General features: G+C 38.3%; 1 protein-coding gene across 1 annotated transcript; it reads right to left on the reverse strand.

Annotated features, from left to right (window-relative positions):
- Positions 1-681: 681 nt before the first annotated feature.
- LOC140246242 (uncharacterized) lies at positions 682-17,444 on the reverse strand. Its single transcript, XM_072325736.1, has 12 exons — positions 17,276-17,444; positions 16,022-16,892; positions 15,114-15,262; positions 9,046-9,331; positions 7,777-7,903; positions 7,007-7,263; positions 4,981-5,118; positions 4,031-4,188; positions 3,422-3,610; positions 2,469-2,734; positions 1,491-1,633; positions 682-805 (listed from the first exon to the last, which is right to left on the reverse strand). The coding sequence occupies exons 1-12, from the start codon at positions 17,442-17,444 to the stop codon at positions 682-684; spliced, it is 2,877 nt and encodes a 958-aa protein (XP_072181837.1).
- Between the last annotated feature and the right edge of the window lie 990 nt (positions 17,445-18,434).

Here is an 18,434-nt window from a genome sequence, read left to right on the forward strand (position 1 = left end):
TTACATTCATTGATGTTTTCTTCTCGAGCATGAACTTGGCCTGTTAACCCGTTGAGGACAGACTGATTTTGCTATAACACGCATTTCCCATAGAAACCTGCCAGAATATTCTCGGGACTCGTCTTCAACGGGTTAAAGAAAGAAGGCAGAGACAAGGGGCTTCAAGCCCAGTGACTATTTTGGAGTTGCTACAATAACACCAGGATCCTATTTTATAAAAGATGTAAGGAGAGCAACTCTTGCTGGAAATACAACTTCTCGTAGCAGCAGCCAATCAGAAAGCTGGATTTTTGTCATCACCATGATACTTGCCATTGCAGCAAGAGTTGCCATCATTGCTAAGGGGAAACGGAGCCCAGCTACAGTGGACTGCCATTATAACGAAGTCCTCGAGACTGGCAGTTTTCTTCTGTTATATCGCAATTTCATTATAACTGAATAAATAAACAATAAAACTATATTGAGTGGATAATGTTCCGGCCTGAATTTTTACTTCGTTGTAACGAGAATTTCGTTATAACCCTGTTCGTTATAATGGGAGTACACTGTATTACATAACCTAAAGAAGCAAATTTAAATCACACAAATATTGAGCACGACAGTTGCGTTCTGTACTGTGTTGTTCTGTTTTGTTTTGTTTTCCTAGATATCCCTCAAAGGTGGAGAGGAGGATGTGTGTCATTACATCTCATTTCTTAGCATTGTTAGCGAGTTCAAAGTCTTCTTGTTGGGATGCCAAATGTCAAGATGCATAGAATCACCTGTCTCCTGTTGCCTGGAGTTGCTCAATTCTCTCTTGAATGCGCTGTAAAAGGGCAAAAGTCAAGGGGCCAATAAGTAACCAGTCTAAAAACATAGCACTCAAATTGAAACAAAATCTCAAAAGCAAGAAGACAACCCATAAAAAAGAAATAAAGAATATTATTCACAAAACAAAATTTAAGATCAGTTTGGTGGGGGGGGGGGGGATATATGAAACTTAACTCAAAGTTAAGAGAAAAGAAAAGGAATTTCATTAATACAACTGGTAGTCATATTAATTTCCTCTTTCAGCTAGTGAATTGATATTTGAGCCAAAATGCCTGTATGACAGCATATTCTGCAAATAAATGCCAGACATTTAAAAGCGGCTTAAACTTCAATTCGCATATGAAATTTTCCAAAAAAAACAAACAAAAAACCCAACAACATCAACAAACAAACCAAAGACTTGTTGTTGTTTTTGGGGGGTTTCTCTTCTTTTGGGGTTTTTTTTTTGTTTTTGTTTTGTTTTTCCTGTCTTGGATTGAGGCCTGAACCCTGAGGTCCCAAGTAGATGATGTCCATGTAAAGCTTTATTTAGGGTAAGTGATCCCACGTCAGCCTATCGTGCAACTCTTTTGATTTGCGAGGCAAAACTCAGGACATTATCTTATGGTCAGACCATAAAGCATTCCTAACTTCAGATTCCATCATAAATATATCAATGACATTAATGATACATAAAATACTTGGGCACTGCCACATTAATGCAAAGGATATCTGCATCATCGTAATTCTCCTCGTCTACTGCCTGTTGGAGTCTTTCCTCTAGCTGCTGAAGTTCTGCTTTCACCCCATCACTCTGGGAGTCTAGGCTCCCTGTCCCTTGTTCCTGGTCAGGAGAAGAGAATATTACTCTATCAAATGACAAGTCCAGACTGATTGAATCCTCAGGCAGGAAGGACATGCATTCTCACAGTAAAAAAAAACCAAAACAAAAAACAGGCACTGGAGGGGAAAAGTTTACCACAGTTTACCTTCAAGTGACCAAAATGAGTGGACAGAATGCATACGTGTACTTGATTGCTCAGCAGAGTGCCAACTATAATCTTCAGCAGCAAGTTGGAAATTCTCAGTTATGACAATCATCACTGCTATTATGATATCAGTCATCATCATACCCAATAATTTTGTCACCTTTTTACAGGAACTTGCCTGTTCAAGCAGCAGGATTGGGAGAATATCTCCCAATCTACTGGCCACATGTAATGTTTACTGCTCCTACAGATGAATAAAGTCTACATGACAACGTACAATGTACTGTAAAAGAGGAAATTTTCGCGGTGTTGAAATTTTCGCGCATTTCGCGCAACCCGAAACTAGCGCGAAAATAAAGCATGCGAATATTTTTGCTTGCCATATGTTCCAGTAGTTGATGTCTTGATTCCGCGGAATTAAAAACACACGAAACTCTTTTTACCCCACCAAGCGCGAAAAATAAGTCGCGCGAAAATATCCACTTTTACAGTATACTTGCTAGCCCATCAAAGATTAGTGAGAATATATTTGACATGACTGACATGATTTTCAAAGGCTTACCTACACAAAAATCAATTCATTTGCTCTGGGTTATTGAGCAAATGCTAAAGTGCAGCCCTCTTTATCTATATCCACATCATCATCATCATCATCATCATCATCATCAATACCTGCAACCAAATTCTTACCTCTGATTCTCTCAGGGCAAGAATACTCTGTCCCGCTTCATACTCCTTGACTGATTGAATCACAGTCTCAACTGTGGGGGGTCTGTGGAGGCCGTGTCGCTCACTGAGCCACCCTACCAGGAGGGCACAGACCTGCCTCTCCATCTCTAGCAACTGGACGCTGAAGGCGCTAGAAGGGTTGGAGCTGGAGGATGGTATCCTGGACTGTTCTAGCGCTGCTTCGATGTTGCTCATCATGAGTAAGGCATTGTCCCTCAGGTCTACTTCTGTTGAAGATTAAAGATGTGTTTGAAAGTTTTTAAGTCATTTTTTACTCAACAGAAATTCTAATCTACATAACAGATGTAGATATTACATTTTACTTTAAAGTTTTCACATTTATTCACTCACAGGATATTTGAATCAAATAGCAAAATGAACATGTTACAAGTGTCTATGCTCAGTGACAGCACAAAAGTAAAGATGCAGTGTTGAAATTGATTGGCTGTACACAATGTGAGGGTGTGTGTGTGGGCATGTGAGAGCATGCGTGCATTGACATGAGTTCTTTCATTGGATGTCACAAACATATGATAAGAATGTTGTCTTCCTACTGTATGTGATGGCAGCCAGCCATCGGCAATGCAAGCACTGAAACTGATCACTACTGTACGTTTGCATCTGCTGCAAATTTCTTTCATGAGAAGAGAAAATGGTATGCCTTCTTCAACAGTAGTTCCCATCCTTGCCAACTACCATGCCAAGTAGCTTCTCGTTCTTCATTACAATCTCAGCAAACATGCAACCAATAAAACGAGCTCAGTAATTTGTGTAGTTTGTAACACTCATGCTAAACAAATAAAGTCTTTGCATGTGTTCACTCTCTGTAATTATCACAAAAGGCAGCCATTGAACAGACAAGTGACATGCTCTGTTTTTAGGACAGCATGAAATCTATGCGGTTTGAGGCTCACCCCATCCCTTCTCTGCGTCCAACATCCTTGCCTTCAGCTCCTCGGCTTTCTCCTGCAGATCCTCCACCATGGCCTTCTCCCGTTTCAGGTCCTCGCAGACTTCCTCAACCTTCGCCTGGTGGGACTGACCCTCTACCATCTTCACCCGTATCTCCTCTGCCAGTCGCTTGGCCTCCCCAAAGTTCCTGCCTGGAACAAGGGATGCAATGTACCCCGCTTAAGTCTTGGATGATGCATACCACACAAAACTTTAGCAGTGGTGCTACACCACCACTAGGAAGACAAACTGATTTGCTTTGTTTGGCTCTGTGAATACAAAGCAGCATGTATGCAGATATAGCATCACATTTTTATCTCTTCTCGACATACTATACTTTACACACATAGTAACGAGGTAGATACCAGGGTATATTTTGTTTCAAGACATCAGTGTTTGACAAGCAAGTTAGGCATTCTCCCACGATATAATCAAGTGAACTAACTTGGGCCCCTATTTTGCTACATTTTAAATACACAGGTAGGTTATTCATCTAGAGAGATCACCATAAACAAAAAGAAAAGCAAAACAACGTGAATGACATAATGAGAAGGAAAAAGCAACCCACTAACTGGAAACAGCCAGCTGTTTGGCCCCTTGCAGAGTAGCTATGTAGTCTTCGGTATCCATCACCTGTTTCTTAAGGGACGTGAGTCTGGTCTGGTTGGACAGTATTCCAGCGCTCGTTGACTGGATCTTGTTGGTGGTCTTAGTCAGTGAATCACGCAGGCTAGGATACCAAGAACAAACAAACAAACAAGATACAGAATTCAGCTACGTCTGCAATGCAAAAACCAAGAGAAGTGAGCGATTGTAAATGCTATTTGGTCTGGAAAAAGACAGACATAAAAAGAGATTAAGTTTGGTTTCTTGTTTGTTTGCAGAAAAGACCTACTCCACCTAATAGCAGTCTCCAAGAAAATGCTTATTCTGTTTATAAAAAAAGAATAAAATATTTCAGGCGATATCGAGGAGAATTCATACATGGTCACAGATTGGTCAGGATTCCTTACTTTCTAGATACTTTGTGTATGCATGATATTTTGCAAACTGGTACTCGAAGCAAAAGTTGGCAAGTGGTAGAATTTGCCATCCAGTACCATGTTTAAAAAAACAAGAAAAAGTTTTATGGGAATCACTTTTCAAGAGAAAAGAGTGCAATTTCCCATCTGGCAATATCTTTGAGAATTGTTAATATCAGAAAAATTTGTGATTCAACAAATTGTATAAAAGAACACACAATATACCTAATACACAGTCAGATTTTAATCCGCATCTTCTGTCACATTAATGACCTCATCAAATACACTTCAAACAAGTTGGAAGATGTCTTGGCACTTGAAGAAAATTCATGCCACCATGCCTCATGCACTTAGAACCTGTGGCAATAAAACTTAACCATACCTCCCTTCATATCCTACTTTATATTGTACAAGAGCATTGGTCAGCTTAACAGCGAATTAATAAACCAGGTTTACTGAGCTAAACTGACCAATATCGTCTACTGATCAGCTGGCATTACCTTGTGATTTCTTCACTTGGTTCTAGCGGGATGGGAGAGTCTGGAAAGATGGTTGTGTCACCAACACTGTGCCTCAACTCTGATGCCTTCATGACAGCCTCTAGAGACTGAGATATCCTAGACAAGAGATCCTCCTCACTGTTTGAAAATGTCAAAGGAAACAGCATATACAGGCTCGTCATCAGGTATATGTGTACAAAAGGAAATATTCCGTTTGATCTTATTTGATGACGGAAACATTTTCACAACTTCACTGTCAACTTCCAGTTTTGTATAATGTGTATATCAGAACATTGCTTGTGAAGATGGCTAGGAAAAAGAGAACAGCCAAGCGTTTCAATTAAAAAAACACACAACCCCCCCCCCCCCCAAACTATTAAATAGAAAGATATTTCTGTCACTTTTAGAAGGCATTTTGCACACACTGATTACCTTTGTAGCCATCAGTGACTGAAGGTTCTGTGCTGACAAATACATTTGTCTTTGATACCTTTCTCTCTTGCCAAATATACCACACAGTGTATATGTAAATAACCTACAGTTGTGTACTGAGAAATCCCATGTCGCCTTCAGAATTTACTGCTGACAGGAAAACGCATCTATTGTGAGTGTGATATTATACAAATAATGAGCACGTTGAGAGTGCATTAGGAGGGCAGCAGTGCACTTGAGGATATTTACAACGGTGAAACATGCCTTCAAGGCAAAGCCGAGTGCATGTTGCATGACATCACATTGTAAATACATTGTATCCTTGATCGTATGGAAACAAATGAAGAAATTGAAAAGTGATGCAAGTACGCTTGACATATCCACTACCATCACAAACTTATTCCTGTGCATTATTTGTTTTATGAAATTGGCTATGAACTATGATACCAGCTGGTAAAACTTTGCATTGCAATATAATGGGGCTGCTCTGCAATCTGCTGTGAATCAAAGCAGTTGATTGGGTTCATGGGGCATGCATAGGGGAGATGCAGGAGAGTTGAGCCATAAGGAGGGTTGAATCACCCCCTCAAACTTGTATTTAGAGTTCACAGGTGCAAGCACTTGTGCTCTCTATTGGTAGTGTTCAACAACTCTGTCACTTTAGCACTAGCAAGCAGAGGTGGTACAGAACAACAAAAACACGGGACACAAAAAACATCAAAAGACAGCAAAAAGTCAATTTCCGAATTTTAGGTATCACCCCTTCTATTGCTCACGTACCAGCAATTGGTTATTCAGTAATTTATGTGTGTTGTAGTACCCATTGTAGTCTTTCATTTAGATAAATTTGATGGATGTTTGATTTTCTGATTTCGATACATTTTAGGGAAATTTAAAAATGGCCACCTTGAGGAGAGTTGAGCCACGCAGTCGGAGGAGAGTTGAGCCATACACTGTACATACACAGTACAATGAGTGTTTGAACTTCTTTAATTTTCAGATGGTTCTGTGCTTGATTTTAAGATAAAACCAATTTTGTTAGCTTATGTTTATTTCTGGCTACTTGTAAGCCAATTTTTAATTCAATCTCTATCAGTTGACATCATGGTTCAAATCTCCAACAAGTGGTACATGTCTTCCAATGGTGGCTCAACTCTCCTCAAGACATGGCTCAACTCTTACTCTGCGGGAGTGTTGAGCCATTTGACATTTATTTTTCAAAGAGAAGTTAATAAAATTAGGCAATGACCTAGAATAAAATTTCATAGGTACAAGACAGGTTAATACTTGTACTTCAATTTGGTAACAAACACTTGTTGTAAGCAAGGATTAATTAGGAAATATTTCAAAAAATAGAAAAAGTGCCTCAACTCTCCTGCATCTCCCCTACAGCTGTACAGAGCAATCAGTAATCTGCCACAAGGATAACATGAAGTGCAGTTACCACTACATACACTTTTCTTGTTGGGCACTTTTAGCACTCCCATGCATTAGCGAAAAAATAGAAAGAGAACACATCACTAATTAGAGCAGTTTTGACTGGCTACACTCTTTGACCCACTTCATAAAAAGAATGGAACTTGCTACAACTCACCGTGCTACCGTTTCCTCAAACTGCCGAGATTTCTCCCTCAGAGCCAGCTCCTGCCGGTCAAGTCCACGTTTCTCCTCGCTCAGCCGAGTCTCTTGCTCCCCAAGATCTGACTTCTCCCTGCCGATGATGGCGAGCTCCTCACTGAATTCCTCCCTAGCTGCCCTTATAGCCCTATCCTGTTCATCGATGGCCTTATCTAAGGTGGTCTCCTCAGTTCTCAGTACCAGCAGTCTTTCCTCAAGTTCCTTGATCTCCATCTGCACACCCCCCACCCAAAAAAAGGCCCAAACAAATACAACAATAACAACTAAAGAACAGACATGAGTTCATTGAACTTTTTATAACCAAGGACTGCCCCCTTGGCCCATCTACAATGTGTATATCCAGAAACACACACATACAATTTCCATGAATAGAGCACACTTCCAGGACCTGTCATTCCTCTTAGTCTTTCTTGTTGCACTTGAAATGTCATAGTATGGTAACAGAAAATTGAGTGACAGTAGGTCAAACCTTTTTATCACACTAGAAGAAGGCATTTACACATAAACAGCTACATTTTTTTTTCTATTATCATAAATTCCATGTGGTATTAACTCATGATGCATCACATCATAGTAGAAATCTTACTACTGAATATGATACTACAATGTCATGATTTAATTTCCAAGCTCACTCACAAAGATCATCTCTGAGAATTGCACAGGTGCAAAAGTACATAACCCCCCAGGTATAATGACTTTGGAATTTCGAGTGAAACATGAAATTACCTGCACAGCTGTCTTTTTCTGTCCATATACTTTCTTTGCTTCTCTGAGATCAGCTGTTTTCTCATCGATATGTGCCTGGAGTTGGGCGTCTTTCCGTTCCACATGCTCCCTATCCAACTGCACATGACTGGAACGCAAACACCAAAGTACAGTGACAAACACAAACAGAACAAAAGCGAAATTTTGACTAACTCCTACAAAGCATCTTGTACATAACACATGAACTTTATTGTGACAAGAACTCTCTGATCTAATTGAAGAAGTACAATACAAAAAGATCGTACACTCTTTGAACACACGTTATTATTTTGTTCTGTGTGCTTGGGGTTTCATGAAAATGTAGGATAACCAAAAACTTTATGAAAATCCTTAAAGGGTGTGTACAGTTCTGGTCGAGGTGAGGATTTAGCTTTTTATGTTTTGCGAGATATTCAGAAACCACTCTATGAAATGTCAAAGAGCATGCGGTTCTAAGGGGTATCAAAAGTTTATTCGATGAAAATCGGTTTTGAAATGGCTGAGATATCCAAAAACAATGTGAAGCAAAGAGATCCTAATAAAGTTGTGGCATGTCGCCTTTTATCATTAGCACTTTTTTGGATATCTCAGCCATTTGAAAACCAATTTTCATCAAATAAACATTGAATCCTTCTTAAAATTACATGCTCTTTCATATTTCATAAGAGGCTTTTCATTATCTCACTTTATAGGAATGTCCAAAACATGAATCCCCACCTCAACCAGTACTGTACAGCCCCTTTAAGGTCAATTTCAAATGTATGGTTCACTGACAACAGATTATTTATTAATTTATTTATAACAATAAATTGACGGCTTCATCATTATTTTCACAGGCGGTGAAATCTTTTTGAAAACACTTAGAACACTCCACATCCTCTTGGGAAGTAAGATTTGTCTGCAAAGTTCCTTTCACCTTGCTACAAACTTCTGAGGTACTTGTCAGGCAATCACGAGGATGACTCCAGAAACAACAGGAAACAAAATTGGCTGACTTTCACATTATGCTGCATAACTTGTACATAATTAAGTACATAAAACAAATATTTGAGTATACATATTTTTACTTGACAAAATAAATTTTGAACAGGAGGAAAGACAGTTTATGTTCTGACGGGAAAAGATGATTGTTTTTTTTCATCTAATCACCTCAGAGTGGATTAAAAAGATAAGCACACATGAACACACGTCTGTGCAAACTGAAGAAAAAGGAAGGAGAATTGCAGCTTTGATGTGGAGAGATTTGCTTACCCAATTGATCGCTCAAGTTCAGCCCTCTGCTTCTCCAGCTGGTGCCATCTCTCTCTTCCCCCTCCACCTTCCTCCTCTTCCCTCAGTGATGCGAGAAAGTCCTCCTGCTGGGTCTGGAGGTCCCGGTAGGACTTCACCCAGTCCGTCTCCTGCTTCACTTGCCTTCTTCCAGCATCGCGAGCGGCCTGAAGGATTTCTTGAAAGGGAACTTCCTGGTGGAGCACAATGCTAGGAAAGGTCGCCAGGTCCTTCTCCAGCGAGAGACACTCCTTCAGAAGAGATTCAGCTGGGGGGCAAACAGAGGGCCCGGTTTGATCAGTGACTTTTGCAAGCTTAAAGCGAAAACATACGTTATGTAGTTCTCAGAGGGGCTCAAAATTCATTTTTCCACCATTTGGAATTTGCTTGGACTACTGTACATCAAAAGGGTCTACCGAGAAACTTACCTGGCTGACACAACTTGCAAGGATGATTAGAAGTTTGGGAGTATTCGAGATCAAAAGTGTAATATTTCAATTGTTTGCATATGACTTTTATTCCAGAAGAGCCCTCCCTGTTCAGCATTGTGGGTAAGTAGAATGTTACATGATGATCACTGTGCCCCAGCAATCATATTATTTTCCAATAAGCTCCATGCAATTCACTCAAGTGCGTAGAACGGTGAGTATTGCTGTTGCTCAATTTGCTGATGATCAATAACTGATTATAAAGAATTATGTAGCAAGTACGATCAGGTATGCTCTTAGACTGTCGTACTTCCGGCGAACCCTTTTGGCTAATACTTCACTTGCTTTCAGAGCCTTCATTTCTTGAAGAAAAAAAAAAACAACACAAAACTTGCAAATTACAAGTATCCTATATTTACCAATGGAAATGCTAAAAGTGGTTGCTTATTAGTGACACCATACACACTTTCTAGTGAGGCTGCCATACGACATTAAGTCGGAAGATGTAGTATCAAATATGGTCAGTTTTACGGTAAAGGGTGTAACTTTCAATTTTTAGCCTTTTGGCCCACCCTGAACACATAGATTTACAGATCTCAAAGATTTTTTCACATGTGAGTCACCTCATGAGTAGCCACCTTGGGTAGCATAATCAGGTCCAGGTATTGATGCGTTTTGTTTTGACAGTCACATATGTACCCTAAAAATGACTATTTTGTTGCATTGAAATTTCTATAACATTTTTGAAATGTTAATAATTTTCTACAGCAACTGCAGAGATCTAATTTTTTATGTTAAAAGCATAGTTGTATGATCAATTGAAATGACCAAATTAGTTTGGTTTGTATCTGGCCCTTTATTTTAGAATACTATGACTTCAAATTTGAGGTTTCGGAGGCTTCATTTTCCGTTAACAATTGTTTACAAACTTTGATGGACAGTAATGATCAGTGGATGTGTTTTGGTTACTTTCTTTTATGTTGAAAATAGTAAGGTACAGCTAAACTTTAGACTTACATCAAAGTTTACTTGATTCTTGGGCTATTTGAAATTTCGTGATAATTTTATTCCATCAAGTGAAATTTCCGTTAGCAGTTTTGAAGCCTCCGAAACAAAGTGTTTAGTCAAATAATATGAATATAGATAAGAGAAGCGACCTAATCTATATGTCAAAATGTAGGATATGGGGCCCTAACCTAATAGACCAAAAATAGTTAAGATCCGCCAAACTCTCTGAAAATAGGAGACAATACAAATTTTCCGTTAACACGTGAAGCCTCCGAGACGCACTGAAGCCTCCAAAACAGCAAAAACATCTAATTTGACATTTCTGATAAATTCTTTGAGTGTCTGCCCCAAATTATGCCATGAAATCATCAACAGACATGGACAGACAACAAAAATAATAAAAACATTATCATACTGCAATAATTTTTTGAGCTAATATACTTTATAGAGAAAAAGTGGTTTCGGAGGCTTCAAAAGGATGTTAACACTGCATTTTTGTGATTTTCTCTGGACAAAATCAAATTAGATTTATTATTCACCCACCCAATGATCGCTTATGACATATCTAAAGATATTTAATCACATTCAGTTTTCTGGCTGCTTTGTTTACTCACCAATATAGATTTACTATACGATTTACCTATTTTTCATAAACAGTGCAGACGTGTCACACATAACTCACCTTTTCATTCAGCAATAAAATATTAGCAGATGAGGATGTTGCCCCACAAATATGTTTAAACAGTGTAAGATATCAACCAAAAAAGACACAATTTACCCATCACTTTCTACATAACATACATGATTTTCATAAAAACATAAGGCATACAAAATTAATTTTCCAGATGTTTCGGAGGCTTCATTTTATGTTAACAGCATGTAAATGGAATGTTTTGATTACAATTTTGTAATTCTAAGTCTATCAAATAACTGTTTGGACTGAATGAGACTGAATGATTCCTCAAGCAAGGTGTGGATAGTTGTTTAAATGTATGAAAAGCATTTATTTTGTAGGTTTCCTTTTGAAACAATGGAACAGGCTAGATATTGTGAGTAATGAAAGTGACTTCCAGCTTGCGTGCATGCCCACATCGTGCAACAGTAGTGCAACAAAGCAAGTAGTTGTGGATACATCAATGTTCTTAAGTTGGATAACTCATTTTTACTCTTGAGAGAAGTTGAAGTGTTGTGACCATATTTGTATCACTCTTTTGACTGGTTAGACTTTGATAATGGAGACCAAACAATTACTTGATTATTTAGTGTTACATACGCTTTTTTTTTTAAAGAACTGAATACTATTCCTGCCCCGAAGATTCAAGGACTTAGTAGATGGTTATTCAAGAGGGAAGCATACACTTAACTAAGAAATATATTACTTTTGAATTTAAGGTTATATCTTTTATGCATGATCCAGAGTAAATTGTGGAAAATACTTTTTGGATTTTTACACTTTCGACTCACTATCATCTGAGTGTAAAAGTTTCGAAACACAATCTTTTACATGTCCATTATAACCCATTGACGAATCCATTCCATTGTTACTCACATGGCATTTGTTTTTGCCATACTAAAATCTTGACTTTTTCAGCTTTCCATTTCTTAACAAATTCTTTGGCTTTCATTTCCAATACTTATTTGGAGGAAAGTAATTAATCAATAAATTTGTGATTGGATTTGAAAATAGCTAACATCTTGCAGATTATCATTTCTGTGGTGTGACTTGGATCACAGGGTACTGTTTTGGAATTTTGACATTTGATTACTTCATTCAGACAGGTTTTCATATTAATCTGTATGTCCGATCTGATGCACGCAAGGTGCAACACAATCTTGATACTATACACTATTTTCCATACTTTATCATGCTGGCAGTGACCACTTGACTATTTTTTATTAAACAAAATGTAACGTGTTACGAAACATCTCTTCGCATACATGTGTGAGACTCTATGACATGTTTGTGGATGTAGTTCTCAGTGCAGTAAATGGACAGTAATGGTTGGGATAGGATTGTTTATAAATTACATATAGACCTCTACTTATAAATAGCCTGTTGCCATGGGGTACATGTAGTTTACATGAGTGGGTGACTGGAGAAGTTATGTTCATGAAGAACAATATTGAAATGATTGAAGTCTTTATAATCTGTTTAGTCCTGGCTTTTCTGGAAAAAGTTACCATCCCTTAACTATTTTGAAATTCAAAGGGTTTAAACTGTAGTCTGTGGGTTTATATACTATTTAAAACAAACTTGTGGGTTTCTAACAAACTTAGATATTTAAACACATTTGCTGCTTTTTAATTTTTTCCTAAAAAGGTTGTCATTTTTAGAAACAGTTCTGTTAGCAATTTCTCAATGCGTACCTTCAAAAACAGACCTCCTAGCTGTCACAGGAGTCACACAATCTGGAATTTTATAAAATAACTATTAAAAAAAAAGCCTTTGAAGAATTTAAAAAAAGGAAAAATAAAATGATATGAAACAGGGGTGACTTGTATACTGTCACAGAAAAAGAAAGTAAAATTCTAACTATCATATATTATAGGGAACTATACATTTGGTCAACATTTTTTTAAAATTCAAATTCGTACACAGTCATGGGTAGGGTATGTACATTTATCTTTTCAACAGGCGATTCAAAAAGATGAATGGGATCTTGACCATTTCAATTTCTATCGAGCACCATGATAATATCACCAATATATTGATTATTCCAACTCCATTTTGATGATGACAGTTTGATGATGACCCTTACATGGAATGGCTGATCGATGTTTTGCTGTTCTATGACCATGATCACTGCATTTGATAGCTATAGTAGGGGATATCAGGCATGTATATGCAAAAGAATGTTTATAAGCCTTTTTTCCCCTTTCTATATTTTACAATGCTATGTTGTAATCTAACCGTCATGCCATCACATAGTCTATTTTCTATCCCTTTCTCATCAACAGTTGAAATTGATTTCACATGTATATAAAACAATTATGATGGGTGGTTTATGTCAATATACATCCCACAAACTGCACTTATAAAGCAAGCAAACATAATATTTGCATTAAGTCTATAGCTACAGTTCTAACTCATTGAAAGTAATTCTTACTGCATTATGATGAAAAGTTTGACAAATGCATACAGCTGTACAAATGTGTGTAGCCTAATCATGTTCTGCATTGCCAAAGTCATGGATATGCAAATACAGTGTATGTATACAACTGAGCATAAAGATTTAAAATATTTTTCTTTGTCTCTTAACATAATTATGTTGGAAAGTCTTTTTTCTGCATACAAATAAATACTATTTTACATGTTACAACATTGTTAGTTATTTGGAAACAATCAGCTGCATTAATGTACTTCATATCACCTTAAAATGGACCATTTTTGCATGTTAACAGTCATGATGAAGCCTCCGAAACATGCATTGCTGCATTGCTGCTAACTGCTAAGTCGCAAAAAAAAAAAAAGATGATGTTCCTAATCAGTGTACTTTTATTGCTACTGTTGCAGTTTCCTTTAGACTATTATTGCCTCATGTAATGTCATAAATTCGAACTGAGCATTGCTCAAAGTGTACACAGTTTGTTATTCACTTTTGTGGAAGCCAATTTCCTTATAATAATAAGTACAATTTGTATGAAGGGTAAACATTATGCACTGCCGTAAAATGTACATCTGTATACTGTTATCCACATTTTATTGATGCCTTGTTGTTATTCTAGCATGTAGTGATAGTTGCTTACTGTAGTTTTACTATTTTAAGTGAATACAGGACTAGAACTTTGTGTAATAGCAGTTTTGAAGCCTCCGAAACACACTAGTTTGTTAACTGAAGCCTCCGAAACTCACAAGTCTGAAAATTTCAACTTTGTCAAAAATAATCGAATTTCTTTGGGATTTGGGTTGATAAATGTTTGTTACCAAGAGATAATTTAGGGCTATGTGTAGAGTGGCTCTTGCTTCTAGAACATTCTTTTAACTTAAAAATAGTTTGTCAGGTACCATTTTTACCTTGGAATTTGAAGTTCACATCCAAATAATTGCAAGAGTGAATATCTGTTGGGGGAAAAGTGTTTTGATATTTCAAATAATGTTCACAGCAAATGAAAAGTTGCATTACCTCCACCATTTATCTTCATTTGGTTGCTGTGGGTGACCAAAACATTCTTGTTGTTTTTACCTAAATTTATCTAAAATTCCATAATAGTCACTTCATTTTTCATATTTAGCTTAAGAATTAAGCTCTGGAATGACAAAATATTGAAAATATAGACATTCCTATATAAATTAAAGGCAAAGATAAAAATGGAAACACAACTTTAATTTTTGACCCTTGCCACATCAAAGTTACACCCTTTACTGTAAAACTGACCATATCCTGATCTATGCGAACACCTCACAGCACCTAAATATACATGGTTTATGGCCCCAAAGCTAGACCTGAAAACTTGGGGCTAATACACTCTGGCTTCCCACAGGAAAAACAAAAAAACAAAAAAAAATAATGCCTCCGTACCCTTCGGGCGGAGGTATAAAAAATAAAAAAAAATTGAACAAAACCACCGGGCTCCTGACATAGATGCCACAAACTCTGGCCTTGCCTTCCTCACCTGTCTGGTAGTCCTCCTCACTCACTGCCTTGGCCTGCTGTCTGTGCAAGGCAGACAGCGCCTCCTGCTTCCTGATCCTGCCATGCATGGCCAAGACTTGCTGCCTACCAAGCTCCTGGAGCCGCTCCATGAGGTCTTTCTGTGACAACCTGTTTGGATGTAGGCAGGAGATAGTGCATATGGTGTGATGCTTTCCATTCACCACTGCAATCTGCCTCTCAGTAATGGAATGCATGTGGATAATCTTAGGACAATGCGTCATAGTAACCGCACAAGTTTATGCGCAATGACTGACTTGACTTGACTAGACATCGTTTTGTTTTGTTGTTTTTTTTTTTGGGGGGGGATTACACACACAAATAAAACACTGAAATGACAAAATAGATTTGGCAGAGTGGGAAACATTAAATCAATATTTTGTAATTATATATATTTTCATTCATACATCATGTATAAAAATATATCATTGAGTAGATTTACCAAAGGATACTTTATATTTATAACAACTATCATAGTCAAATATCTCACTCTCATCAGCTGGACAACATGGTACAATACAATACAGGTGTACATAAATTATATTGTTTGTGAGTACACTCCCCCACCCCCAACAAAACAAAACAAAACACTTAACAAAACAGAGGGAGAAACAACAAATGGAAAAACAAATATCACACACTTGATAGTTTGGTTGGAACTGTTTCCAGCATCTGGTCAAATTTGCTTGTCAGACGATAGAAATATTTTCTGGTTTTGTTTTAAAGCTTGTCTGTATAAACAAAGTTTTTCACCATATAAAACTAAAACCAAATAAAATCTCTCTTTGCTTTCTGAGTCAGTGAGACAATTTACAGGCCCCACAGATATATTACGGATTTGATCATGACACAGATGTCAATCTTTCCCACCTGAACTGTTGATCAGCAGCAGCTTGTGCTTCTTGTAACACATCCAGCATGTCAGAAATATCGAGATCCAGGTCATAGAGGGAGCTAGAAGTGGCTCCAGCTGATCCAGTGAGTCCATCGAGAGCATGATCAGCATCCCTTCTGCAGACGCTCTGGCCCCCGTCAAAGTTCCTTGAACTGGGGCACTCCACTGGCACTGCGTCTTGTTCCTCCAAGCATCCATGGCTGGCCTTTGAGATGAACCCAAACTGGCTGGATGGGGCATCAAGCGTGCTTGCAGAATGCTCCTCTAAAGTGCTTTCTCTTGTAGGTTCAGTGCCTACCACACCTCCGTCACTGGTTGAGGGGAGGTTTCTGCTATCTCTGCCTCTTCCAGCATTTTCCGTATGCTCATCTTTACTAGCAGTGCCATCAGAATTTGGGTTGCCATACACTCCACTTTTGTCGGAGTCTTTCAGTTCTCCAGCTGTAGGTCCAGGGCCAGAATCAGCATCATCTACTTCAGCAAAACATTGCTTTGGCTGTCTTACTGGCAGAGTCATTGCATCAGAGCCGATGTGGCAATCATTTTTGTCAGTCTGGTCCAAATCAATGGAGAAATTGATGCCTTCTAACTCGAACCCTCTTCCATCCCGTCTACTTTCACTGCTTTGAAGATCTGGTCTTAATGGGTCAAGTTCAAAGTCCAAGTCCATGTCAAAATCTAAGTCGAGATCCACACCACTTCCTCTGGGAGGTCCTATTCCTTGATGGTCAGTGGCCTGGCAGTCAGGTTCTCTGGAATGCGAGGCCAGGGCTGTAATGAAACCAAACTTGCTGGACGCGTCATCTGCCTCTTCAATTTCCGAGTACCGTGTTGAGGAAGAAGTACCTTCAAAGAAAGAAAGGGGAGATTTGAATGACTGCTGACAGCTCTTACAAATGTACAGCGACACTGAAAGACATGCCTGTAAAATACCAGACACTGTACTGCACAAACAAACAAAGTACTGTATTACAATCTTAGCTGCATGCATGTACAAGCATTGTCTCTATTCACATTTTGATGAAATTAATTTGCTCAGACCAGACTGCATATTGAATCAAATTATTCTTAACCCGTTGAGGACGAGTCCCGAGTATACTCGGGCAGGTGTCTATGGGAAATGCGTGTTGTAGCAAAATCAAACCGTCCTCAACGGGTTAATGACATCAAAGAGCAATTTAGACAGTGAAAAATTGTTAATTCACCCCATGCAAAAGAAGTAAAATTACCTGTGGGTCTATGCAGAAATCCAAAAGCAGACACCTGTTTCTGATCTGGGCATGATTGAGGGTCTCCCTTGGGTGGGGCTCCCTTGGGTGGGTCTCCCTGGGGCGGGGCTCCCTTCGACGGGGCATCCTGCTGTTCTCCATCAGACTCTGCTGATTTACTGAGCGTCATGCCACTAAAGAGTGACATCATTTCAGTTGAGCTGCACCCAAGTGTTCTTCACAACTCTGCTGGATTGATTGATATTGTTACTTAGTAGTATTGTCTGCTACCTGTACTCCTCGACACACTGTTCCACTGTTGCACTGAACTGTGTGTTGATGTTGGAAGTATTTGAGAAAGGTACCACATTAGAATTACACTCTACTTCAATTACAAACTGTACTGTAGCTTTGTTCCAACAGGGTTTGCACTTTGCACTTGTGCACATGTAGCAGTTACACTACTTGTTGTACAGGCACAGCAGAAATTGGTTGTAATATTCTGATCCTAATATTGCTCTTTTTATTTTTTTACAACTAAAAAAATCCTACTATTCCTAGATCTACAATGTCTGGTGGTTTGCATAAAAAAAATGGGACGTCTTTATTAGATATAATTTACACCCGTCTTTCGCACTGTGAATGACCTTTCATCCACCCAGTAGCAGTACTGCCGCCAGACTTCAAAAAAAGGATTTTACTAGTATACAAACGCCGTTTCAGTTGAGATGGGGCTAGGCTTCAGGTTACCAACTTTTTTTTTGCGTGTGTGTGAGATGATAAAGCTCTTATGAATTATGAAAAAGCATACAATTCTAAGAGGAATTCAAAGTTTATTTGATGAAAATTGGTTTTGAAGTGGCCAAGATATCCAAAACTAAGAGGTTCTGATAAAAGGTGGGACCCACCTCTTTTCATTTATGACCACTTTGTTTTACTTTGTTTTTGGATAGGAATAACACCGCCATCTCAAAAGCAATTTTCACCTAGAATCTAGATCCTAAACTTTGGAATCCTCTTACAAGTGTAGAATTGTATGCTCTTGTTATTTCACAAATGGTTTCAAATTGAAAGCATGAGATTATCAAGCATGCAGAGAAGTGAAGGTTGAGGAGTGAGTGTTTCTTTCCTTTCATCATCATCTCTACAGGAGTGTACATTTTAGGTACATAGGTCCTGT

Source organism: Diadema setosum, chromosome 1 (assembly GCF_964275005.1).
Source record: "Diadema setosum chromosome 1, eeDiaSeto1, whole genome shotgun sequence".
In the NCBI taxonomy this organism is placed as follows: Eukaryota; Metazoa; Echinodermata; class Echinoidea; order Diadematoida; family Diadematidae; genus Diadema; species Diadema setosum.